Here is a 26,508-nt window from a genome sequence, read left to right on the forward strand (position 1 = left end):
AGAGAAGGGGAGAGAAAGATAGACACCTGCAGACCTGCTTCACTGCCTGTGAAGCGACTCCCCTGCAGGTGGGGAGCCGGGGGCTCGAACCAGGATCCTTATGCTGGTCCCTGCGCTTTGCACCACATGCGCTTAACCCACTGCGCCACCGCCCGACCCCCTATGCAAATAATTTTTTTTTTCCTCCAGGGTTATTGCTGGGCTCGGTGCCTGCACCATGAATCCACCGCTCCTGGAGGCCTTTTTTCCCCCTTTTTGTTGCCCTAGTTGTTGCAGCCTCGTTGCGGTTATTATTGCCATTGTTGACGTTGCTTTGTTGTTGGATAGGACAGAGAGAAATGGAGAGAGGAGGGGAAGACAGAGAGAGAGGGGAGAGAAAGATAGACACCTGCAGACCTGCTTCACCGCCCGTGAAGCGACTCCCCTGCAGGTGGGGAGCCAGGGGCTCGAACTATGCAAATAATTTTAAGGGACACCAAGGAGGTATTTGGGAATCTGCCCAGTAAGGCTAAACCATAGATAACTGGAAATGTTTTAGTTGCTATCTCATTGCTAGAAACTTGCGAGAGAAACATTCATCTTTTCTACAGAATTTAAGAAAACTTGCGGGATCTGTTCACCCTCAAACATTTCCCATTTCTACTAAAAGTGGTTCTACACCGTGAAAAAAATAATAATACTCTTTGCCATTACAAAGTTCTGTTAGTCAAAAAATACAGTGAATTTTGATCCCTCTACTTGGCCTACAGAAGAATGAATTGCAGGAGCTGCCACTAACCATTTCCATGTCTTGGTTGGGCGCTAATCTAAAATAATAGAGGTGGCTTATCCTTGCAGAAATATGTACCTGGCTTCCATCTCCTAGAAAAGAAATCAGTTGTCAGTTTATTTTATTTTGTTAAACATTTTTTTAAGTATTTTATTTGTTTTATTTTTGAGAGAGATGCAGAGAGAGAAAAATAACGGAAACACCAGAGCACTGCACAGCTCTGGTTTATTGTGGTGTGGGGGGGATTGAGCCTGGGACTTTGGAGCCTCGGGCATGAGAGTCTTTTTGCATAGCCATTATGCTATCTATCCCCGCCCTATTTTATTAAGACTTTCTTTTTTTTTAATTTATTTATTCCCTTTTGTTGCCCTTGTTTTATTATTGTTGTTATTGATGTTGTTATTGTTGGATTGGAGAGAGGGGAGGGAGAATTGTGAAGCAATTCCACTGCAGGTGGGGAGCCGGGGGCTTGAACCAGGATCCTTATGAGAGTCCTTGTGCTTTGTGCCACCTATACTTAACACGCTGCACTACCGCCCAACTCCCATTTTATTTATTTTTTAAAACATTTTATTTGTTGCAGGGAGTGGGGGGTGAGACGGGAGGATAGGATCAGGGCATCACTCTGGTCCATGGGATACCAGAGGTTGAACTCAAGAAGACCTCATGTTTACAAGTGTTGTATTCACTACACAGCCTTCTGGGCCCAGGAAACCAGTTTAAATATGTCATCCTTAGCCCTCTGAGATGTTGGCTTTCCCAGTGGCCAAGAATGAGTATAGGAACCTGCATCATGATCTTGTTAGAATTTTGAAGCTGGGGAGTCGGGCAGTAGTGCAGCAGGTTAGTGCAGGTGTGGTGCAAAGCGCAAGCACTGGAGTAAGGATCCCGGTTCGAGCCCCCAGCTCCTCACCTGCAGGGGAGAGTCGCTTCACAAGCAGTGAAGCAGGTCTACAGGTGTCTTATCTTTCTCTCCTCCTCTCTGTCTTCCCCTCCTCTCTCCATGTCTCTCTGTCCTATCCAACAGTGATGACAATAAAACAGCAAGGGCAACAAAAGGGAATAAATAAATATTTTAAAAATGCAAACAAGAGAGCAATGACTTTAATTTAAAAAGAAGAAGAACAATTTTGAAGCTTGGAGCTGGGTGGTGGATGAGCACATATGTTGCAGTGTGCAAGGACCCAGGTTCAAGCCTCCGGTTCCCACCTGCAAGGGGAAAGCTTTGCGAGTGATGAAGCAGGGTTGCAGATGTCTTTCTGTCTCTTTTTCCCTCTCTGTCTCCCCCTTCCTCTCGATTTCTGACTCTCTATCCAATAAATAAAGATAATTAAAACAAAAAAAAAAACTTTAAGAAAAATGTGAAGCCATGCTCACAGCTTCTGGGCTTCCTTAATCACCAGAGTTGTGAAGTGTGACTACTCTCTCTCTCCTGAAGCTTAGGAAACTAGATGATGCAATAGAAGACTGCACAAATGCAGTGAAGCTCGATGACACATATATAAAAGCCTACTTGAGAAGAGCTCAGTGGTAAGTGCTTCTGCAGGTTGGTGGGAAGAGGGAGTTGCTGATGACCTGCCAGGGGAATTGCATTCGGATGATGAAGCAGACCCAGGGATGTTGTGAGGTCATTTGGTCCTTCCCCCTGCCTCTAGGTGGGATTGTTCCAGCCCTAGAGTATCTTTATAGACCTCCAGCGGAGGAGATTGCACAAGCTCCCTCAGTCTCCCATGCCCCTCACGGTCAGTAAGTTTCCTCTGATGCCTGACCTAAATCCTCTTTGTTAAATTCATTTCCTTTGGAGATTTTATTTTGTGTTTTACACTTTTCCTCTAGCTTGGCACACAGTAGGTGCTCACTTGATAAATGTTTTTGTTGAATGAATGTATGGTGTTTGGAAGAAGACGAAATAAAGTATCTCTTGGATATAGTTGACAGTTGTGCTTATCTTGTTCTGAATTAGGGAAGACAGTCTTAGAGTTGGAAAGAATTCAAATCAGCTCAGCCTTTGAGCTGTACAAGAAACCCCCTTTTAAAAATATCTTCGTCTCAGTGATGATGGGCCAGGAAACACCTGTCTTCAGAGTCACGGTTTCCCCTGCATATTTGTTTATCTTACTTTTGTACAACCTGACTCTTTTCTCTAGATAGGAATATTAAAAGGACTAGGAAAGACTTCTCCCAGAACTATCTCTTCTTTCAGATTAAATTTATTTCTAGATAGAGGGCATCCTGTATTTAAGTTCCTTCAAGAACATCTGTTTTGTTGGATACTAGTCCTCCAAAGAAAAGTGCTGTTACTTCTATCTTCTGAGTTCATAGTTTTTTAAATAGTTTCTTTTTTTTAATATTTAGTCCCTCTTGTTGACCTTGTTGTTTTATTGTTGTTATTGATGTCATCGTTGGATATGAAGAGAGAAATGGAGAAGGGAGGGGGAGACGGGCAGAGAAAGATAGACACCTGCAGACCTGCACTTGTGAAGCAACTCCCTTGCAGGTGGGGAGATGGGGGCTTGAACTGGGATCCTTAGGCCGGTCCTTGCGCTACCACCCAACTCCTGCTTTCATAGTTCTTTAAACTCTCCAGTCTCCTCAGGTGCAGAATATAATCTGTTGGGTTGTTGGAGAAGTCATGATAAATATTTGCATAGAAAAATGGTCATAACTTATCTGACAACCCAGTATTTCCCAGAATTGCCCACAATAAAAAAAGGAAAACTGTGTATTTTTTCCAAATAAATTTCTAAGTCTGTCAAATAGAAAAATATACAGAATTCTATGATACTGTCTGTCATCTTTACAGATAAAGGGGAGAAATGTGGGGCGGGGCTAGATAACATAATGGATAGGCAAACACTCTTATGCCTGAGGCTCCAAATCCCAGATTCAATCCCTGTACCACCATGAATTAGAGCTCAGCAGTGCTCTGGTAGAAAGGGGGGGGGGGGGGCGTGTTGGGCAGTGTTGCAGCTGGTTAAGCGCACGTGGTGTGAAGTGCAAGAACTGGCACAAGGATCCTGGTTTGAGCTCCCGGTTCTGTATGTGCAATTTTTTTTTTTTAAACCAGGAACTGCTTTCATCAAGTAAGTCTTTGTAGTAGAAGCAAACAACTATCCTTCAGGTGACTGTGTCTGAGATCCCACCACAAGGAGCGGTGTTTGGTTTAGTTGACCAAGAGCTTGCCAACACTTCCCTGGAACAGCTGGGTTGACAAGAAGTTCTGGAGATGAGCTCAGGCCAAAGTCTAAGCAGATGTACAACCACTGCCAGTCTGCCTCAGTTTACCCCTAAAATTGGGGAAGTGCTAGATCTTTACTATATCTCCTGTTGTCAGCCAGAGATCGCTTGTTTTCTGTAATACCCAGCTACTTTTCTACTTCTCTTCAACTTTGGGGGTGGGGAGCTACTATATAAGGGTGTTGTTAAGTTATTAAAAATTATTTTCTTGGGAGTCGGGTGGTAGTGCAGTGGATTAAGCGCACATGGCGTGAAGCGCAAGGACCTGCATAAGGATGGAGGTTCAAGCCCCGGCTCCCCACCTGCAGGGAAGTCCCTTCACAGGCGGTGAAGCAGGTCTGCAGGTATCTTATGTATCTTATCTTTCTCTCCCCCCTCTCTGTCTTCCCCTCCTCTGTCCATTTCTCTCTGTCTTATCCAACAACAACGACATCAATAACAAAATAACTAACAACAGTAAAAAAAAAATTATTTTCTGTTGTTTGGTTGTTTTTATCAAAGCCCTGCTCAGCTCTTTCTTACAGTGGGTGGTGTCAAGAGTTGAACCTGGGGCCTCAAAACCTCAGGCATCAAAGTCTTTTGCATAATCACTATTCTGTCACCCTGGTACTACCATCATATTTTTAAAAGTGTGAAGAAAAGGGCAACTTACTTGAGATGCTAGCATAAGCCAGAGCTAAATGGTACTCTGGTGATAAAGAAATGGGGGGGACAGGCACCCCTCTCCATTTCTGGCTGTCTCTATGCAATAAATAAATAAACATAATTAAAAGGGGGGGTGGGGGTAGAGGCACCCAAGGTCCCAGGTTCAGTTCCCAGCATCATCATAAATCAGAGCTGTGAGCAATGCTTTGGTTGAGAGAGAGAGAAGAGAGTGGAAAGAGGCTAGTATTGTCAATATTTCCATTTTATAGATAAAAGAAAAAAAAAGAAAGAGGCTGGGGAGACAATAGAATGGCTTTACAAAAGAGCCTGAGGCTCCAAGGTCCCAGGTTCAATCCCCAGCACCACCATAAGCCAGAACTGAGCAGTGTTCTGATCTGTTTCTTCTCTCTCTCTCAAAAATGAAATAAGGGAGTCGGGTGGTAACGCAGCGGGTTAAGCACAGGTGGCACAAAGAGCAAGGACTCTGGTAAAGATACCAGCTCGAGCCCCCAGCTCCCCACCTGCAGGGGTTTGCTTCACACAGGCGGTGAAGCAGGTCTGCAGGTGTCTATCTTTCTCTCCCCCTCTCTGGCTTCCCCTCCTCTCTCCATTTCTCTCTGTCCTATCCTACAACGACATCAATAACAACAACAATAAAACAACAAGGGCAGCAAAGAGGACTAAATAGATAAATATTTAAAAAAAGAAATTAAAAAGTTCCTGTCCCCATCTGCAGGGTAGTTGCTTCATTAACAGTGAAGCATTGCTGCAGGTATCTGTCTCTATATATCTCCCTCTCCCCTCTCAATTTCTCTGTTCTATCAAATAAAAAATGAATTAATTAAAAATAAAGAAAGAAAATGTTTACTATATTACCCATGAGCCTAGAAAGTTCATTATGGTTGGTCGGGGAGATGTCACAGTGGACAAAGCATTGGACTCTCAAGCATGAGGTTTCTGAGTTCAATCCCCAGCAACACATGTGCCATAGTATATATGGTTCTTTCTCTCTCCTCCTATCATTCTCATTAATAAATAAATAAAATCTTCAAGAAGAAATAAAAAAGTTCATTAAGGTTTCTTATTTGTCACATCAGTTACTGGTTTTCTTTGCTTGGTTTTATATATCTCATTCTGTTGGGTTGTCAGAAAAGTTATGGCATATTTTTCATGCAAAAATGCTTTATGACTTTTCCAACAACCCAGTATAAGCATTCTTGGAGTCCCTGAACATTATTCTCCTGTTTATGTAGGCCACTGTTTTAGGGTGGTTTTTTGCTTTGTTTTGTTTTGGTTTTGTTTTTTGTTTTTTGCCTCCAGCATATTACCACTTTTTTTTTTTTTTTCTGATAGGACAATAGACACCTGCAGACTTGGTTTCATCACTTGTGAAGCAGTGTTTTTTAAAGTTTTTTATTAGTGATTTTTTCTTTTTTATTTACTTACTAGCTAGAGACAGAGAGAAATTGGGGGGGGTAGAAAGAGAGAGAGATGACACCTGCAGCATTGCTTCAGCTTTCCCCCTGCAGGTGGGGACCAGGGTCTTGAACCTTCATCTAGTGCACTGTAACATGCACGCTTAACCAGGTGCGCCACTGCCTGGCCCCTTTTATTAGTGATTTACAAAATTATAAAATGACAGATATATAATTCTGTATAGTTCCCATCAAGTTTTTTGTCCCATCCCCTCCATTCAAACTTCCCTATTCTCTGTCCTTCTGAGAGTATGGACCAAAATTATTTTGAGGGTATAGAAGGTGAAAGTTCTGATTTCTACAGTTGCTTCTCTGCTGGACATGGGCATTGGCAAGTCAATCCATACTCCCCAGCCTGTTTCTCTTTCCCTAATGGGACAGGGCTCTGGAGAGGTGAGACTTCAGGACACATTGATGAGGTCGTCTGTCCAGGGAAGTCAGAATGGAATCATAGTAGCAACTGCAACTTGGTGGCTGAAAGGTGGTAAGACATAAAGCAGGACAAGTTGTTAAATAGACAGGAACCAAAAGGTAGGAATAGAGCAGATGAAATTGGTGTCTTTGGGTGTCTTCCCACTTTTTTAAAGCCATAAATCAAGATATTGCCAATAGAGATTTCTGTTGATAAGATAGTTGGGTTTTTGGGAGTCTGGTGGTAGCACAGTGCGTTAAGTGCACATGGCGCAAAGCGCAAGGACCAGCAGAAGGATCCCCGCTCGAGCCCCAGCTCCCCACCTGCAAGGGAGTCCCTTCACAGGTGGTGAAGCAGGTCTGCAGGTGTCTTATCTCTCCCCCTCTCTGTCTTCCCCTCCTCTCTCCATTTCTCTGTCTTGTCCAGCAACAACGACGACAACAATAGTAACTACAAAATAAAATAAAACAAGGGCAACAAAAGGGAATACATAAGTATTTTACAAGCAAAAGAGATAGTTGGATTTTCTTGTACTGGCTACACCAGTAGCAACCCACCTGCCCTGGCCTCCACACCTGGTGGGGTGCCAGTGTTTGTGAAGCTAGTTTGTGGTGGAACAAGATGCACCTGCACCACAGTCGTTTCCCACTCTCCAGCTGGTGGCATTTGCCTCTAGAGCTCTTACCATAAGCTCTTTAGTTGGTAGGTCAGCATTAATGCCATTGATCTTATCACAGCATGGAAATACTCCTTTGCTTCTATGGAAGAAGCGCCTAAGTGGCCTGGCAATCAGCTTGCTAAGGGAGTGTCTTCCCATCTTGAGCCATGGCCCCTCCTTTTACACTATGGAAATGAGAGCAGTGCTGTATTCAGTCACCTTTTCTGTCTCAACCTGCCTAAGATCTCTTGGACTGGTGTTAGTGGAAGCATTTTCTGGCAGCTACCATCTTGATCAAGTAGTGGCTCACTAATACCACTTCTATGGATTGGAGCTAAACCCGCATGTCAGTAGCACTATAGCTTTCAAAGTTCTTCCATTTTTCTCACTCAATAACTCGATATTTTGTGTCTTAATCTCAAATAATGAAGTAAATGCCATCACATTTCTTTTCTTAAAGCAGTCCAGATGTCTCTTGGTAGATGTGTGCAAAATTCAAAGAAGCTTCTCCTCTTGGTTGCTTTCTGCTTAGAGCAGAATTTCACTTTGCTAGTAAGATCCAAATGTCATGAAGGCTTTTTCTTTTCTTTTTTCTTCCTCCTCTTGAACTAGTTACCTAGTCACTTTCCTTTCACTGCCAGCTTAAGGACTCCTGTTCATGAAACATCTCAGCCAAAATCGTGTATATCTTAAGTCATTCCTCTTCCCTCAAGAGCGGTGATGCTGAGACTATTGCTATTTATATCTAAGAACTGTACACTGCCCTGGTTTCCTTTTCAGTTACACGGACACAGAGCAGTATGAAGAAGCAGTCCGGGACTATGAAAAGGTGTATCAGACAGAGAAAACAAAAGGTAACGGGACTTGATCGCCTTTTACTTATTTATTTTTAAAAGGAAAATAGTTTATTCTTCAATACGCCAATTCTAGGTCAGGTTCTACTTGTGTTTTCTCTTCTGATCTTGTTTTTCAACTTCTGCCTGAGAGTGAGATCGTCCCATGTTTATCCTGTTTCTGACTTATATCACTTAACATGAAACATGATTTTTTCAAGCTCCATCCAAGATGGGCTAAAAATGGTGAAGTCACCGTTTTTAATAGCTGGGCAGTATTCCATTGCGCATATAGACCACAGCTTGCTCAGTCGCTCATCTGTTGTTGGGCACCTGGGTTGCTTCCAGGTTTGGGGGAATTTGATAGTCTTTTATAGGTAAAGTATTTTTGTTGTTCTTTGTTTTGTTTTACCAGGGCATTGCTCAGCTCTGGCTATGGTGGTACTAGGGACTGACCTAAGAGTTTAAACAATCTCCCCAACCCTCAAAGCATTTAAGATTTTTTAAATTCTTATTTATTTCATATTAGATAAACAGAAAGTTCACATTGAGAAAGAGAAGCCAAAGCACCACTCTAGTACATCTGGGCTTCAAACCAGAATACTCTTATGTGAAAGTCCCACACTCTACCAGTTGAACTATTTTTCCAGTAACTCTAAAACTGACACAGGGTAGTTTGATGTAGGGGTTGGGACCTATCATCATGAAGGATTGCATAGAAATCCAAACAGAGATCCTGAGTTTGACATAGGCGTCTGTTTTCTTTCTTTCATTCTTTTCTCTCTCTCTTTTTTTTTTTAATTATCTTTATTTATTAGATAGAGACAGCCAGAAATCTAGAGCGAGAGAGACACAGATACACCTACAACACTGCTTTACCACTTGTGAAGCTTTCCCCCTACAGGTGGAGACCGGGGACTTGAACCTGGGTCCTTGCACATTGTAATGTGTGTGCTCAACCAGGTGGGCTACCACCCAGTCCCCGGCACCTGTTTTCTAAGGTCAGGTCCTCCCTATCACTTTCACTTCCTTTTCTGTGTGGTGAGGTTGATGTGAGAAACCTGTGTATTAGTAGCTTGCTTGCTTTTTGTTCCCATGATGGGGGAGAGGGAGGTGGGTGCGCAGAACAACACTCTGGCATATGTGGTGTCAAGGCTTCGCCTTGGAGCTTCATACCTCAAATCCAAAACGTTACACTACGTTACCTCCCAAGAGTTTTTGGTTTATTGATTGTATATAAGTTTAATGTGAGACATCCAGAGAGCGGAAAGCAGGTAAGAGTACCACTCTGGCACATGCAACACCAGGTATTGAACCAGGAGCCTCAAGTTTGTAAGTCTGATGCTTTACTAGTTCTTTTATTATTATTATTATTATTATTATTTACCAGAGCACTGCTCAGCTCTGGCTTATGGTGTTATAGGGAATTTTTAACCTGGGACTTTGGAGCCTCAGGCTTTTTCTATAACCACTATGCCATTTTTTTTTAAATATTTATTTTATTTATTTATTCCCTTTTGTTGCCCTTGTTGTTTTATTGTTGTAGTTATTATTGTTGTTGTCGTTGTTGGATAGGACAGAGAGAAATGGAGAGAGGAGGGGAAGACAGAGAGGAGGAGAGAAAGACAGACACCTGCAGACCTGCTTCACCGCCTGTGAAGCGACTCCCCTGCAGGTGGGGAGCCAGGGTTCGAACCGGGATCCTTATGCTGGTCCTTGTGCTTTGCGCCACGTGCACTTAACCCGCTGTGCTACAGCCCGACTCCCGCCATTTTTTAAAAAAGGTTTTATTACTTAATGGAAGAAAAAGAACCAGAGCATGCTGGGGCTCAAACTTGGGACCTCATGTTGAGAGTCCGGTGCTTTATTATTCATTGTGCCACTTCTGGGCCACTGCTTCAGCATTTTATGTGGCTTAGGAATTGAGCATAGGACCCAGACATGCAAGGCACATGCTGTGCTACTGTGTCACCTCCTCTACCTTTGAGATTTTTTTTTTTTTAATCTTCAGGGGAAAAAATATTTAATAGCCCCTGGTACAGTCAACACTGTTTCTAGGGATTAGGTTATGGAAGCCAGAATCATATTTATCCATTGACTCTAGATATCTCCCTTAGAACACAAACAACTCCTTAAAAATGCACAACTGGAACTAAAGAAGAGTAAAAGGAAAGATTACTACAAGATTTTAGGAGTGGACAAGAATGCTTCTGAAGACGAGATCAAGAAAGCTTATCGGAAACGAGCCTTAATGCACCATCCAGGTAGACCATATGGGAGCTGATAACTGAGTGGGAAGGGCAAGACAGGCCCACTGCCTAACTCAGAATGAAAGCCTCTAGCAGGCTTGCTGGGGAGGTGTTGCTAAGTTCCATACTCTCTAAATTTGAAGAAGGACCAATTTATTTATTTATTTATTTTTCCTAACTGGGGGCTTGGTGCCTGCACTATGAATCCACTGTTCCTAGTGACTTTTTTTTTTTTATAGTAGAGAGAGAAATTGAAAGGGGAAGGGAGATAAGAGTGGGGAGAGGAAGGTAGACAGCTGCAGATCTGCTTCACTGCTCATGAAGCATTCCCCCTGCAGGTGGGGAACAGGGGCTTGAACCTCTGCATCTCTGCCCAACCCCCAAGAAGTACTAAATTCTAAAATCACACATAGTGGTCTCAATTTTTTTTTTGATAGTATCATTTTTTTCCTTTTATTTTTCTTCCCTTTTGTTGCCCTTGTTTATCATCGTTACTGTTGTTATTGCTGTCGTTGTTGGGTAGGACAGAGAGAAATCAGAAAGATAGACACCCGCAAACCTGCTTCACTGCCTGTGAATCGAACCCCCTGCAGGTGGGGAGCCGTGGGCTCAAAACAGGAACCTGATGCTGGTCTGTGCGTTTTCTGCCATGTGTGCTTAACCTGCTGCGCCACCCCTCAGCTCCTGTTTTATCTTTAGTTATTGGATAGAGACAGCCAGAAATTGGGAGGAGGAGGGGAGATAGAGAGACACCTGCAGCACTGCTTCACCAGTCGCAAAGCTTTCCCCCTGCAGGTGGGGACCGGGGACTTGAACCCGGGGCCATGTGCACTGTAACATGTGCACTCTACCAGGTGCACCACCACCCAGCTCTCTTTTTTCCTTTTTCTTTTTTAAAAGAATTGTTCTTGTTACATGTGATAGGTATTGAGACACACCTCTCTGAGACTGAATATTGAGGGTTTTGTTTTGAGTTGTTTATAACATTTATCTCAGAACAATAAAGATTCAGATTTGTAACAAAGAAAAAAATTCCTGGGGAATCGGGTGGTAGTGCAGCGGGGTAAACGCACGTGGTGCAAAGTGCAGGGACTGGTGTAAGGATCCCAGTTTGAGCCTCGCTCCCCACCTGCAAGGGAGTCGCTTCACAGGCGGTGAAGCAGGTCTGCAGGTGTCTCTCTTTCTCTCCCCCCCTCTGTCTTCCCCTCCTCTCTCCATTTCTCTCTGTCCTATCCAACAATGACAACATCAGTAACTACAACAGCAATGAAAAACAAGGGCAACAAAAGGGAAAATAAATATAAAAGAAAGAAAGAAAGAAAGAAAGAAGAAACTTCCTTAAGCCTCTGAGTTTGTCCTGATCTCCCTTTAGATCGGCACAGTGGAGCCAGTGCTGAAGTTCAGAAGGAGGAGGAGAAAAAGTTTAAAGAAGTTGGAGAAGCTTTTACCATCCTTTCTGATCCGAAGAAAAAGACCCGCTATGACAGCGGACAGGACCTGGATGAAGAGGGCATGAATATGGGTGGTAGGTTGCCATTCTAATGGCATACTTTCCCTTCCACTATAAAAACCAAGAGAGAGAAGCCAGAGCACCACTCCAGCACATGTGGTGGCCGGGGATTCAACTGGAATCTTAAGATAGTCAAATCCGGGAGTCAGGCAGTAGTGCAGCGGGTTAAGCGCACGTGACACAAAGCTCGAGGACCAACGTAATGATCCCGGTTTGAGCCTCCGGCTCCCCACCTGCAGGGGAGTCGCTTCACAGGCGGTGAAGCAGGTCTGGCGTCTGTCTTTCTCTCCCCCTCTCTGTCTTCCCCTCCTCTCTCCATTTCTCTGTCCTAACAACGATGACATCAATAACAATAATAATAACTACAACAACAATGAAAAACAAGGGCAACAAAAGAGAAAATAAACAGAATATATATATATATATATTTTAAATATTTATTCCCTTTTGTTGCCCTTGTTTTATTGTTGTAGTTATTATTATTGTCGTTGTTGGATAGGACAGAGAGAAATGGAGAGAGGAGGAGAGAAAGATAGACACCTGCAGACCTGCTTCACCGCCTGTGAAGCGACTCCCCTGCAGGTGGGGAGCCGGGGTTCGAACCGGGATCCTTATGCCGGTCCTTGTGCTTTGCGCCACCTGCGCTTAACCCGCTGCGCTACAGCCCGACTCCCAGAATATATTTTTTTTAAAAAAAGACATTCAAATCCATTGCTCTGGTAGTTGAATATTACTCCAGCAATCCCATTTCTTTCTTTATTAATGAAAGAAAACACTAGAGGACTCTCACTAAAGCTGTGCCTGGGATTGAATTCTAGGCCTTATGCTTGAGGAATTCAGTACTTTCTCCATGTCACCTTCCAGACAGACTTTTTTAAAGATGTTTTTTTCTCTCTCTCTTTTTTTTTTAATTTTGTTTATGAGAGGTTGAGGAGGAGAGAGAGCCAGAGCATCACTCTGGCATATTCGATGCCTGCCAGGGATTAAAATTAGGACTTCATGCTTGAAAGTCCAACACTGTCCATTTGCCACCTTCCAGGCCACCATTTTATGTCATGAGCTAGAAAGACCCAAGCAACACTCTGGCATATGCAGTGCTAGAAACTCACACATACAGGCACTGGATCAGATTTAAGCTTTAGAAATATTTCTGTGATGGCAGTGAGGAGAGGTGAAGGATGGACATGGAGGGAAGACACCAGATGTTGGAGGGCACAGTTGGGCAGTACTGATAGATCTGAATGTGTTAGAAAGGGCGGAGAGTGAGTGAGCTTGCAAAGCTAGCTGTGTGGAGCCATTCACTGTGTTGGGTGACCCAGGAAGAGTAGCAGATGCATAGGCAAAAAAAAAAAAAAAAAAAAACCACTTTCGGACACACATACCTATGGTCTCCACTGGTAGAGAAAAGTTTTGTGCAGCTCAGGGAAGGCACTAGACCTAGTAGCCAGGTAGGGAGCCCAGCACTGGACTACAGAGTTGGAGTTTTGGGTTTTGCTCTTTTTACTAGCCGTGGACCTTGGGGCAGATTGCATGAGCTCCCTATTTCTATTTTATTGAATATTAATTGAGAATATTTCTGGGTGAGGACAGTAGCATAATACAGATAGCAGAGAGACTTTCTTATTACTGAAGCTCCGAAGTCCCACATTCAATTCCCCGAACCACCATAAACCAGAGCTGATCAGTACTATGGCAGAAAGGGTGGGGGGTGGTGGCACACCTAGTTGAGTGCATGTTACAACCTAGGTTCAAGGCCCCCGACCCCGCTTGCAGGGGAAAAACTTTGCGAATGGTTAAGCAGTGCTGCAGGTGTCTCTCTCTCTGTCTCCCTCCATTTTCTCGACTTCTGTCTGTCTCCGACAAATAAGAAAGAAAGGGAAAAGAGAGAAAGAAAAGTTAAAGAAAAGAGAGTATTTCGTTGTTGGAAAAGTCATGATGCATTTTTGTATAGAAAAATGTCATTTTGATGACAACCCAGTATATGTACAAATTACCAGCAGTATAACTGGTACATAGTAGGTGCTTAATAAACCATAGCTTTTATCTATTGTGCAGTCTAAACAGCATGGGATCAAATACAGTGTATCATAGATCTGGTTCTCCTAATTGTTCTTGATAGCATTTAAGCAAGACAGCTTTGCTTTTTCAGTATCAGCCATCGCATTAGAGGAATACAAGTCTGTAGAGGTCTAGTTACTAAGTGCAGGGGGCATTCCTAATTGTACAAGGCGCAGCCTGGTGGATGGAGGCAAAGAGCATTTTCCTGTGGCTGAAGGGGACATATCTGAGATGTGGGATCTGGTTTTGCAGAGGATGGGGTGGTTTGCTCATCTCTAATGTGTGAGCTTTTGGAAAAGAAGGGAAAGCTTTGGAGGAGACCCATCCTCAGAGTCATGGTAAGCTCCTCTCAACACTTCCTTTTCACCACTTTACCCCTTTCTTTGTTATCTTGCTCCACAGATTTTGACGCCAACAATATCTTCAAGGCATTCTTTGGTGGTCCTGGGGGCTTCAGCTTTGAAGGTGGGTATGCCTAATGGATATCACAACTCCCCCATTAGGCAGTTGAGTCATATGTGCCAAGAGTGGATGGTGGGAGACCTGGTTGAGCGACATATTACAATGTGCAAGGACCCAGGTTCAAGTCCCCGGTCCCTACCTGCAGGGGGAATGCTTTGTGAGTGGTGAAGTAGTGCTGCAGGTGTCTGTCTCTGTCTCTATCACTGCCTTCCCTCTTGATGTCTGCCTGTCTCTATCCAATAAATAAAGATTTAAAAAAAAATTTTTTTTTAAGTGGATGGAAGAGGAGGGGATCCTGGGCACGTCTCTTTAGGGCCAGGGGCATCTCTAATTGCCTAGTGTCAGGACTTAAGCGCCAAGGCCCAGGTCTTAGAAATGAGACACTGAGGTGGCGCAAAGTGCAAGGACTGGTGTAAGGATCCCAGTTCGAGCCCCCAGCTGCCCACTTGTAGGGGGGGTCACTTCACAGGCGGTGAAGCAGGTCTGCAGGTGTCTATCTTTCTCTTTCCCTCTCTGTCTTCCCCTCCTCTCTCCATTTCTCTCTGTCCTATCCAACAACTACAACATCAGTAATAACTACAACAATAAAGAAAAGGAGGGCAACAAAAGGGAATAAATATTTTAAAAAGAAAGAAATAACACAGTGACGTGCTGTCATACCCCGAGCTGTCTGGTATTCTTGAGGCTTCTGTTTGGGTTTGAAGTGGCCCTTCAAGACTTTTTCCATAATCAGAATAAAGTGATCTTCCCTAGAAACCTCACAGAGCCAACTAACAAAATTTTCTTTTCCTTTACAGCATCTGGTCCAGGAAATTTCTTTTTTCAGTTTGGCTAGTGATAAGAAATCATTCAGAAAAACTATCCAGATAAAATGCAGATTTGCTCAGTTCAACCTTGAATGTGGACACAATTCACCTCCTCCCTTCATCATGTCTCCATGTACTTAGAGCAGTTTCATTTTCTCGGTTGGCTACCCTGTGTCTCTGTGAGTGGGGTGAAGGAAAGGGAGCCAGCACCGAAGACTGCGGGTAGGGGAGGGAGGTGGGGGGCGGATAGGGAGGCAGCTTGTGAATTTTTGTTTTACAGTTTAACTTTATTAAAAAAGAAAAAAAAGATTAAGAGAATAAAATGTTTTGACCCATTGTGGTACTCTACACTGTCACCCGCTTTGTGTCACACCAAAGTCAAATGAGCCAGAGCTGAGCCCTCAGCATGGGAGAGATGCCCCACAAAGGGGGTGAGCTCCCAGAATCTGGAAGCAAGTAGGGCATAGCTACCTCTGCTGAACCTAATTAATGTGTAGCTGCCGAGCAGACCCCCAGGAATGCTGTGGTGCCCAGCCTGGTGTCCGTCACAGAAAGTCTAGAAAACATGCTTAGCTTATAGCAAGAGCCACCAGAAGCCACCGTGAATTCACACAACAGCTGTGCATCCAAAGCTCACACGGAGTGTGGTGACTGAATTGTCCGGCTGGGCTGACCTGTTTACACAGGCTCTCATGGTTCTTGTTGCTAAAGAGAGCATTGAGGAAGATGGAGACCAGTGCAATTTCTGCCTCCTTGAACTACAGACCCTCACTGGACCCAGGAAGCAGGTCACTAAAGTGCCCACATAGAAGAAAAAAAAAACAACTAAAGTTGAAAATGTCCGTGTGTGTGTGTGTGTGTGTGTGTGTGTGTGTGTCGGTTACGCAGTGAGTGTGCCTGCTGCTCCAGCTAACGGGGGATGACAGACTGCTACATGTTCCTTGTGCCCCACTGGCCCCCACCTCATGTGTTTCTAAGCTTATCTCCTTTCTACCAACTCATGAAAGCCAACACTGTTCAGCTGCCCTGCCTCACCACAGCTGTGCCCAGCCAGCAGAGACAGGACCGACGGCCCCAAGCCGTGGGACAAAGCCAGTCCTAATACAGCCAACCCTTGCCTCCCAACAAGTCTTTGAGCTGGGCACAGAAGAGGAGAGAGACTGTACACGTCTAGGATTAACATGATTTATTTCATTACCAGTCTTACAAGTTGCTGAAGTTGGGCAAGTCAGAATAGTAACTTAAATCCCAAGTACTTTTGTCAAATGACAACCTGATTAGCAAGGCCCCGTTACTGAGCAGAAAGCAGAGGAAGGCAGCCCAGAGACCACAATACATGTAGCATTGCTAGCCCCCCCCAGCACTGGGAGGAGCTTGCCCCTTAACAGCCAAGAGCCCACTCCATTGGCTCTTGGTACCCACCAACCCCCTTTAGAGGAGGCAGAGGCACCAGGGAGGATGAGTGAGGCTGAGACCTCCCCACCAAGGTCACATCTCTAGCCTCAGTCACCTCTTCCTGGGGTAAAACCAGTAGCCAGCCTAGGGTTGGCTATTTGCTGTTTTCTTTCTTAGCTATCAAACTGTTACCTAGTTATGGTATGGAGGAGGGGACAGGCACTTAGGACCAAAGGGGAGAGACAAACCGCTCAAGCCTTCTTGGGGCTGTACTGATTAAGAATCAAGATCAAAGCCCAAGGGAGTCCCTCTCAAACCCACCAGCAGTTTTCCACAGCTGTGGCGACCTCCCTGTAGGGCTGTGCTATGCACCCCTGCCAGAATGGAGGGAGGGGCACTAGAGGCACCAGTGGCTAGAGGAGGGCTCAGCTATGGCCAAGCCTGGCTCCATCAACTTTGGTCCAGGTTCCTGAACAGTGCCAACCATTCAGGGTAGTTGTGTTGACAACTGGAACGTTAAAGAGGGGAAGAGAGTACACAGGGAGAGAGGCAGTTATTGTACACATTTCTTTGAAGTTACAAGTAAGTTAACAGAATTTAAAAAAAAAACTTTTGAAAACAAAGATCAAGCAGAGGGCATGTTCCTCCCTCCTCCCTCTTCCCTTCTAGAGGGAGGGGCATGTGGGGCAGACACTCAAATGATGGTGCAGGACTGCATCGCACCCCCCTTCTGGCTGCCATGTGTAGGCACAGGTGTGCCCTTCCCATAGTAGCCAGTGAAGATGGCCCTGACCTCCATCTTCTTGGCTAGGTTCAGCATCCAGCGCCCATTGCCCAAGTTGTAGAGTTTGCCCCGGTGCAGGTCACCCACCTCCTCGCCTCGGTTGCCCCCCTTCTTCTGCCGCACAATCTCTAGGAGGTCAATGCCCGTCTGCACAGCCTCCACGTCATCTGCACAGCCCAGAGTGATGTGAGCGCGGCTCCCTGGGGGCAGGTTGTCGGTGGGGGACAGCTTGTCCACCTCATTTGGCCACAACAGCAGCTCCTGCTCGCTCAGCTCCACCTGTGCGCCAGTTGTCTTGGGTGTCACAAAGATGGCAGAGATGGTCAGCGTGAAGGCCTTGCAGTAAGATTTCTTCACCACCTGCGCAGTGAGAACCAGAGGACTAAGCTGGAGGACAGGCTGACCAAAGCTGGGCAGGTAGGAACAAGCACAGGGCATGTCATCTACAATGAGACCTGCAGCCTGTGTGACCTGGGGGCCCTCCGTGGACACTGTTCAGGCTGATGTGAAGATCTAGGCCCCTGGAGGGCTCTGGGTAAAAAATAACATTGGCCCAGGCCAGGTGGTTATGTACCTGATTAAGCACACATCACAGCGTGCAAGGACCCAGGCTTGAGCCCCCACTGCCCACCTATAGGGGGAAGCTTCACCAGTAGTGAAGCACTGTTGCAAGGGTCTGTCTCCCTCTCTATCCTCTCCTCCCTTCTCCATTTCTCTTGGTCCTATCCAATAAAAATAAATAAATTTAAAAGTGTTCAGTAGAAAATTTAAAAACAACACAAAAAATAAAATAGCGGGTGATCTGGGGAGTGGCACAGTGGATAAAGCATTGGACTCTCAAGCATGAAGTCCTGAGTTCAGTCCCTGGCTGCACATGTACCAGAGTGATGTCTGGTTCTCTCTCTCTCTTTCCCTGTCTCCTCTTATCTTTCTCATTAAAAATAAAATATTTTAAAAAATAAAAGAATGGGGGGGCCAGGTGGTGACGCACCAGGTTAATCGTTCACATAGTGCATAAGGACTCAGGTTCAAACCCCTGGTCCCCACCTCCAGGGGGAAAGCTTCACAAGCAGTAAAGCAGGGCTGCAGGTGTCTGTCTCTCCCTATCTCCCCCTTCCTCTCAATTTCTGACTGTGTCTATCCAATAATAAACAAGAATATTTTTAAAAAATAATAAAAGAATGGACCTGGAAGGTAGCACAGTGAATAAGGCCTTGGACTCTCCAGTATGAGGTCCTAAGTTCAGCCCCAGGTGTCCCAGAAGCCACAGTGATACTCTGGTGTTCTCTAACATGGATTGTTTTTAAAAAAGATGGCAACAGAACCTGCCTGTGAGGATGCAAGAAATGATAAGGTGAGGAGCTTATTAGAATAGTGTCGACATGTTCAGTGGGGAAGCAATTACAGAAGCCAGACCTTCCACTTTCTGCATCCCGTAATGATCCAAGGTTCATACTGGCAGAGGGATAAAGAATAGGGAAGCTTATCAAGGAAGGGGATTGGATACAGTGTTCTGGGGGTAGGAACTGTGTGGAACTGTATTCCTCTTATCCTATGGTCTTGTCAATATTTCCATTTTATAAATTGGGGGCAGTAGCGCAGTAGGTTAAGCGCACATGGTGCATAGCGCAAGGATCAGCATAAGGATCACAGTTCAAGCCCCTGGCTTCCCACCTGCAGGGGAGTCGCTTCACAAGCGGTGAAGCAGGTCTGCAGGTGTCTTTCTCTCCCCCCTGTCTTCCCCTCTTGATTTCTCTCTGTCCTATTCAACAATAATGACGGCAATGGCAACAAAAAGGGAAAAAATAGCCTCCGGGAGTAGTGGATTCTAGTGCAGGCACAGAGCCCCTGTGATAACCCTAGAGACAAAAAAAAAAAAAAAGAATAGTGTTAGACCCAGAATAAATGCTGTAGTTACTGCTCTGCTCACTCTGGTGTCCAGACAGTATCCTAGAGGGCAGAATGAAACAAACACCTTTCATCAGAACCTACTTCCTACACCCTTAGTTTACATCTGATCATATATCTGTTGATCCTCTGAGAAAACACATCTCTCACAATCCCTTGTCCCAACAGTGTCTAGCATATAGCATACAGCTGCTTAATAAATACTGGTAAATCAATGTGTGGTTTCATTAGAAAGTATTCGATACTCATTTGTGCCACTCCGATACATGCTAGGAGTACAGGGATGAACAAGACTATCACAACATTCTGGGAGCTTCCATCTGAGGAAATCAATGTGTAAGCAAGTAAAATGAACCTCCCCAGAGGAGGGGTAAGTGGTGAAGGGGAAAGGGAAGGCCTTGCTGAGGTGACTAGAGGCTGGAGAGAGAGAGAGAGCTATGTACATCTAGGCAACACATCACTGTGAAGTGTTAAAGGTTCAGTGTTGGGGCCCGGTGGTGGCACACCTGGTTGAGTGCACAAATTAGTGCTCAAGGACCCAGGTTCAAGCCCGCAGTCCCCACCTGCAGGGGGAAAGCTTCACAAATGGTGAAGCAGGGCTGCAGGTGTCTCTGTCTCTCTCCCTCTTTCTCAATTTCTGGCTGTCTCTATCCAATAAAGATAATTAAAAAATTAAATTAAAAAAAAGGTTTACAGTGTCTGGAGGCTGTGAGCTCAGGACATGTGGTGGGGAAGGGTTTGGTCCCCCTCAGCCAATAAAATAAGGCCCATTGTCCTAGGGCAATTCTGAGTAAATTTACTGCCAGCCAGTAAATTTGCAGAAGGAAAAGGTACTGCTGGGCAGGCCTTGAGAGGAATACACAAACTGGTGGCACTGCTGAGGGTGAGGTGGGGTGAGGTAGGGTGGGGTGGGGTCTTCCAGTAAAAAGTACCTAAGGCCTGCCAATACACTGTGGTGGGCCAGGAAAGGCCCTTTGTCTTGAGGTCCCTGCCTTGTACCCTCCCACCTTAGTAGGGTCCCTGGAGAGCACTCACGTCCTGCTGGGCGTACTCATCTGCCCCAGCCGCCTTCCCGTAGTTGCAGAACTTGGTTGTACAGTGCAGCATACCCGGGGGTCTCTTTCCAAAGTAGCTGAGCAGATCAATCTTCTCCCTGGGCTCATCTCCAGAGATGACTGCAGGGAAACAGAGTGGCAGTCAAGATGGGAAAGCAAGGACATGGGGCCAAGTTCCCCCAGACACATCCTAACATCTGTATCACCACAGATACCTGGTTGCACTGGCTGAAGTGCTGGGGCTCTCAAGTGTGAAGGCCCAAGTTCAGTCTCCAGCAGTGCATATGCTGGAGACACTTTGGTTTACTTTCCTCTCTCATATAAAGTTAAAAAAAAAAAAAAAAAAAAACTGGGACACTGGGAAATGGCACAGCAGAAAGCACATATGCCAGTGATGCTCTGGCTCTGGCATAAGTAGATCTTTTGTGGTCTGTGAGGTGGCACAATGGATTATGTTGGACTCCAGTATGAGGTCCCAAGTTTGATTCCTGCCAGTGCTTGTACCAGAATAATGTTTTGTTCTTTTCCTCTCATAAATAAAATCCTTTAAAATTAATAATTTTTTTACTTTATTTTATTTGATAGGACAGGGAAGTTGTGAGGGAAATGGGACAGACATCTTTTTTTTTTTTTTGCCAGAGCACTGCTTAGCTCTGGCTTATGGTGGTGCCAGGGAATTGAACTTGGGACCTTAGAGCCTCAGGCATGGGAGTCTGTTTGCATAACCATTATGCTATCTACCCCTGCCCGGGACAGACATCTATAGCACTACTTCACTGTTCATGAAGCTTTCCCCCCGCAGATGGGGAGCAAGCATATTCAACCACTACCTGGCCCCAATTTATATATATTTTTTAATTGGGACACTATGCACATACTCCTTTTTTTTTTTTTTTTTTTTCTTTACCAGAGCACTACTCAGCTCTGGCTTATGGTGGTACAGGGGGTTGGACCTGGGACTTTGAAGCCTCAGGCATGAGAGTCTCTTTGTATAACCATTATGCTATCAACCCCCACTAAGCAATTCTCTAGCAGTCCACTACCTCTCCTTCCTCTTATCAGTTAGCCAAATGAACAGGTGCCCACATTCACTGCTTTTACTGGATGTATCACATATGGAGATATTATCTCTCCCCCCAGCCTGGAAAATCCTGTAGCACTTGTACCCAAATGGGTAGGCCGGGTGGTGTGACAGTGTTCAAGGACCCAGGTTTGACCCCCCCTGGTCCCCACCTGCTAGGGAAAAGCTTTGCAAGTGGTAAAGCAGTGTTGCAGGTGTCTCTCTTCCTCTCTATCACCCCTTTCCTTCAAGAGAGAGAACTAGATTCACAGGGGGCCGGGCAGCGGTGTTTTATCTACTTATTCCCTTTTGTTGCCCTTGTTGTTTTATTGTTGGAGAGGTGATGCTGGTGAATTTTTTTTAATCCTTCCTCTCTATCACCCCTTTCCTTCAAGAGATAGAACTAGATTCACAGGGGGCCGGGCAGCGGTGTACCTGGTTAAGTGCACACATTACAATATGTGAGGGCCTAGGTTCAAGCCTCCACTCTCCAACTGCTGGGGGAGGTTTCATAAATGATGAAGCAGATACTCAGGTGTCTTTCTCCCTCCTCCCCCCCCCCATCCTATCAAATTAAAAAAAGATTAAAAAAAATTCACCAGCATCACCTCTCCAAGGGGGAAGCAAGTCATGAGAAGTGATATAGAAAAGAAAAAAAAAAACTGGGAGTAGTTCACCCAGTAGAGTGCACACTTTGCCGCACATGAAACTCTGGGTCTCAGTACACATGGCATCAGAAGACTCTAGGAATGGCTGTCTCACACTGTCTCTGTCCAAAGTTAGAAAGGAAGGGGAAAAATGTCCTTTAAGGAGCAGTGGAATCACACAGGAGGCCCTGGTGGGGTGGCACTTTTTGAGCCCCTGGCTCCCCACCTGCAGGGGAGTCACTTCACAAGCAGTGAAACAGGTCTGCAGGTGTCTATCCTTCTCTCCCCCTCTGTCTTCCCCTTCTCTCTCCAGTTCTCTCTGTCCTATCCAACAACAACAATAATAACTACAACAATAAAACAACAAGGGCAACAAAAGGGAATAAGTAGATAAAACATTAAAAAAAGAAGAAGAAAGAGGACTGGGTGGTAGCTCACCTACTAAAACGTGTGTAAGGCCCTGGGTTTGAGATCTGGCACCACAAGGGAACCATGGACAGTACAGGGCGGGGAAGCACTGCTATGGTGTCTCTCACTTTTGTTTTTCTTTCTTTTTTTAGATTTTGTTTCTTACTTTAAAACAATTTTTTATTTGTTTTGGATAGAGACAAATCAAGAGAGAGGGAGACACCTTCACCACTCATGAAGCAGCAGATGGGGCCTGAAGGCTTGAAGCTGAGTCCTGATGCAGTTAGGGACTTGTTTGAGCTCAACCTGCCGGGTGCCCTCACTCTCCCTTTCCAAAATAATTGGCCCTATGGAGGTCACTCAGTGTGCAAATCACACTAAAAAAAAAAAAGATTGGGAACTACCTGGCACAGTGGAAGGAACCAGAAAACATAGTATCTACTTACTAACAGCTTGACCTAGGTTTTATCTCTCAATCAAATGCACCACTTAGGGTGACCATACGCCCCAGTTCTCCCATGACCACTAGCCAAGAGCTTATCTGCTCACCATATATCTTTCAGGCTTGTTTAGTGGATAAGAGTCGATCAAGGGCCTGGTGCTCAAAGTGTCTTGGGATTTTCTGTGGTTTCAATATCCAGATCCCAAGGCTTGTGGGTAATTTTGGAGCTACTAGGTTTTGCCTGTTTTGTTATGTTTTTTTTTCTCTCAGAATTGAGGCCCTGTAAGGCTATCTCTCAGGGGAGGGAAACCCATGCCCATTCCATTTTTCCTGCTGTATCACGGGGAGGAAAGGATTCCACTTTTGAACAGTAAAAACCACCAGCTCCAACCAGGAGCCATGCCTCTAGGGTGAGTTTCTCTTAAGCCAGTCACAGGGACCAGGCTCATGCCGGCCAGTGTCACTGCTCCCAGGGTTTCAGCTTTTGGAGGCACAAATCTGTGCCTCTACAGAAGCACAAACTACCAGCCTCTAAGCAATGGAAAGAAATATAGGTGGGATCTTTCAACTGTGAAGATAATCTACAATTGGGGGATACTAAGGACCAGGAATGAGTTCACTGGTGGTTCACATGCTTTGCACATATGTGGCCCTAGGCTCAACAATGCACCAAAAAAAAAGAAAAAGAAAAAATTAGGAGAAATGAAGATGGTTTAAAGACATAGCTAGATTTTCAAGTTTCATTGCCCCAATAATCCACCATAGGAGAAAAGAATATTGTACACAAGGCTGCCCTGTCATTGGAGCAGACAGCTGTTGTGGGGAGAGACCTGGACTAACCCAGTGTGTATGAGTGTGTGTGTGTGTGTGGGGGGTTCCTCCCCGGGTCAACAGCATTCAGGCCTCTCACTGTGGCTTTTGGAAAGTTCCACATCCTTTCTGGGCACTTTCCCATCTGCAAAATGAAGGGTTTGGACCTGCTGTGAGACAAGTGCTCTCAGGAGCAGGGGGATGCCACAGAGCAAACAACAAACATCTGGGCAATCCAAGGCCTGAGAACTAGCCCCAGTGAGGTAACCATAGTCCTAGTTACCATTTTTCGGTATTTCAGTGAGTTTAATCTAGATCCAGGCTGGGAAAGGGGATTGGGAAGAAGAGGAAAAGACAGACCTAGGAGGAGGCACAGTGGATAAAATGTAGGAATCCCAAGTACGAGGTCCTGAGTTGGATCTCCAGCACTGCATGTGCCAAATCGATATTCTGGTTCTTTCTCTCATAAGTAAATAAAGGAGCTGAGGCCGGGGGGGGTGGTGTAGATAGCATAATGGTTATGTAAAGAGACTCTCATGCTGAGGCTCCAAAGTCCCAGGTTCAGTCCCAGTACCACCAAAGCTAAGGCTAAGCAGTGCTCTGGTCAATCTCCACCCCCCCCCCATATATATATATTGTTTATGTGTGTATATCATTAAAATAAATGTACTTTTTTAAAAAAAAAATGTGGGGTCAAGAAGTAGCACCCACCCACACACACGTTACCATGCACAAGGACTCAGGCTCTAGATCCAGGTCCCCACCTGCAGGTGGGAAGCTTCATGACTGGTGAAGCATTGTAGTGTCTCCTTCTCTTTGTTCTGCTCCCTACCTCTCATCCTCTATAAAGAAGAATAATAGAGAGAGAACCACAGTCTTGTGCATGGAGCATCTTGTGGCCAAGCAAGGGTGCTCATAAACAGGCCAGGTGCCCCCCAGTCCACCCACCCACCCACCCCGCCACCTACAGTGTCGGAGCTCCTTCTTGAAAGCCTTGTGGTTCCCCAGCTCTGACAGAAAGGTCTGGCCAGCTTTGTGGAGGCTCTCGGAACTCTTCTTGGTCAGGAACCAGCCAAAGTAGAGCGGCAGGAAGTCCTTCTCTAGCCCAGGCTTCAGCTTCTTCAGATCATCAGCCGACAGCTGCCACTGGTTCTTCTCCTTGAGCTGGGCACAGTCCAGCCGCCACGCTGTCTTGGGCTCCACCAGCACCACCTGGTACTGGTACTGGTCAGCCATTTCAAAGAGCTGCTCCAGCCGTTCCCGCTCATGGTTGGTATCATCTAGCACAAGAATTCGGACGTTCCGGCGGCAGTAGGCAGCCAGGTTGTCGTCCAGCTGCTTGTACTGCTCAGAGAAGTCTCCCCGAGCACCAGGAGTGATCTTGTAGGTGTCAGCAGACACCATCTTCGTGCCGTCATGGTACCTGTCCACAATGAGCCGTGCCAGTGTGGACTTGCCGCTCCCTGGCAGGCCTCGAAGGATGAAGAGCGTCTTGCATTCCTGCAGCGTGGCCACTGTCTCCTCGTCCTGCAGGAATGGGAACTGCAGCTCAGGCTTGTCCTTGGCCCCAGAGGAAGACATCTTGCGGAAGAAGATCTTGGGCAGGAATGTGTGGCTCTTCCGAGAGAAGCCCCTGTTCTGTAAGAGGAGGGAGAGAGCAGATGTCACGGGGGGGGGGGGGGGGGGGGGGCTATCTTGCCAGCTTTTAGCCCTGTCTGGCCTTATGTTTTTGCCTTTTAATATATATTAAATATATGATAGAGACATTGAGGGTGGGGAGATAGCATAATGGTTATGCAAACCAACGCTCATTCCTGAGGTGGCTCCCAGGTTCCATCCTCCACACCACCATAGCCAAAACTGAGCAGTGCAAGACACTGAGAGGAGACGGAGGTAACAGAGAGGGAGAAAGACGCCTGTAGCTCTGCTTCACTGCTTGTGACCCCCCCACACCCTCCGCAGGTAGGTTTTAACCAGGAACCCCAGCCTGATGGACAAGCACCTGCCCCCCCAGATGTGGGTGCCATCCCCCAGCGGTGGGGTGACTGGCTTCTTCCTCCTTCTGTGTCTGCTGTACCTGTCAGCGCCTGGCTGTGGAGGACCGCTCAGCCAAACCTTCCAGAACTCTTACTTTGCTCTACCTCAGGCTATGACTTTAATGATCACCCAGGACTACCACCGCTAGAGTGAAGGCGTGTAGACTGCGTGCACAGGGCAGAATTGAAGACTACTGGTTCTAGGACCAGATCTAACTCTTATACTCCCCACCCCACCCCCCGTTAAGGATGGCCTCTGCGGGGAGAGGGGGTGGCTCTCCACATCTAGGCAAAGCCACAGCTGCCCTGGTCCTGAATGTGAGGAGGAGGGAGGAGATGGAGGAGGGTTACCCAAAGACTGCCTCCATTCCCCCAACAATGGTAGCAACAGATAATACCCTCTTGTCTGGGAAGGGGGGGGAGGACGACAATGGTCTCACAGAAGGGTTGGTGGGGGCAGGGCGAGAGCCCAGGACAAAGAAGTCATTCACGGTGCCTGCCACCTCCTCCCCTGCTGCTGGGCCCCCACCATGTCATGGTCTCCGCCTGCCCCAGGACTGGGCAGCACAGGACACCTGCCTTCAGGGTCTAGCTCTGCCCTGTCACTTTGCTGTGTGTCCCCAGCACCTCTCTGAGCCACTAGTTTCCCGGTCTGCTAAAATGCCACACGTGGCAACAGCTTCAATGCTGTGCTCTGCACTTTCTGCACCCCACCCCCACCCCACCTCGTATCTATCAAAAAGAAAAACAAAACCACAGAACCAGCAGCTTCTGCTGCAAACCGTCAAGCCTTTTCCTCTAAACGGACTCGGCCCCGGCTGGCAGGTGCAGGCCAGGGCAGGTCAGGCA

At 46.0% G+C, this 26,508-nt stretch overlaps 2 protein-coding genes across 2 annotated transcripts in view; one reads left to right on the forward strand and one right to left on the reverse strand.

Annotated features, from left to right (window-relative positions):
* Nucleotides 1-15,450, forward strand: part of DNAJC7 (DnaJ heat shock protein family (Hsp40) member C7) — a 36,827-nt gene extending 21,377 nt beyond the window's left edge. The window contains exons 3-8 of the mRNA XM_060204884.1: nt 2,183-2,299; nt 7,977-8,050; nt 10,147-10,293; nt 11,651-11,803; nt 14,249-14,311; nt 15,106-15,450. Coding sequence (XP_060060867.1) covers nt 2,183-2,299; nt 7,977-8,050; nt 10,147-10,293; nt 11,651-11,803; nt 14,249-14,311; nt 15,106-15,143 — 592 coding nt within the window. The 3' untranslated portion in view covers nt 15,144-15,450. The remainder of the gene's footprint in view (nt 1-2,182; nt 2,300-7,976; nt 8,051-10,146; nt 10,294-11,650; nt 11,804-14,248; nt 14,312-15,105) is intronic.
* An 833-nt stretch (nt 15,451-16,283) lies between these two features.
* On the reverse strand, nt 16,284-25,871 carry CNP (2',3'-cyclic nucleotide 3' phosphodiesterase). Its single transcript, XM_060203474.1, has 4 exons — nt 25,701-25,871; nt 24,592-25,261; nt 20,237-20,376; nt 16,284-17,653 (listed from the first exon to the last, which is right to left on the reverse strand). Exons 2-4 carry the CDS (start codon nt 25,202-25,204, stop codon nt 17,204-17,206), a joined length of 1,203 nt encoding a protein of 400 aa, XP_060059457.1. The 5' UTR covers nt 25,205-25,261; nt 25,701-25,871; the 3' UTR covers nt 16,284-17,203.
* Nucleotides 25,872-26,508: the final 637 nt, after the last annotated feature.

This window comes from Erinaceus europaeus, chromosome 12, assembly GCF_950295315.1.
Source record: "Erinaceus europaeus chromosome 12, mEriEur2.1, whole genome shotgun sequence".
In the NCBI taxonomy this organism is placed as follows: domain Eukaryota; kingdom Metazoa; phylum Chordata; class Mammalia; order Eulipotyphla; family Erinaceidae; genus Erinaceus; species Erinaceus europaeus.

What these genes read in the sequence shown, in the direction of transcription:
- CNP (XM_060203474.1), bottom strand. Translation starts at nt 25,204, where the DNA reads ATGTCTTCCTCTGGGGCCAAGGACAAGCCTGAGCTGCAGTTCCCATTC. An exon ending in CAAGAAGGAGCTCCGACACT is followed by an intron (nt 20,377 to 24,591) that starts GTAGGTGGCGGG and finishes GTTTCCCTGCAG; the next exon opens with TCATCTCTGGAGATGAGCCC. An exon ending in ATGAGTACGCCCAGCAGGAC is followed by an intron (nt 17,654 to 20,236) that starts GTGAGTGCTCTC and finishes CTCACTGCGCAG; the next exon opens with GTGGTGAAGAAATCTTACTG.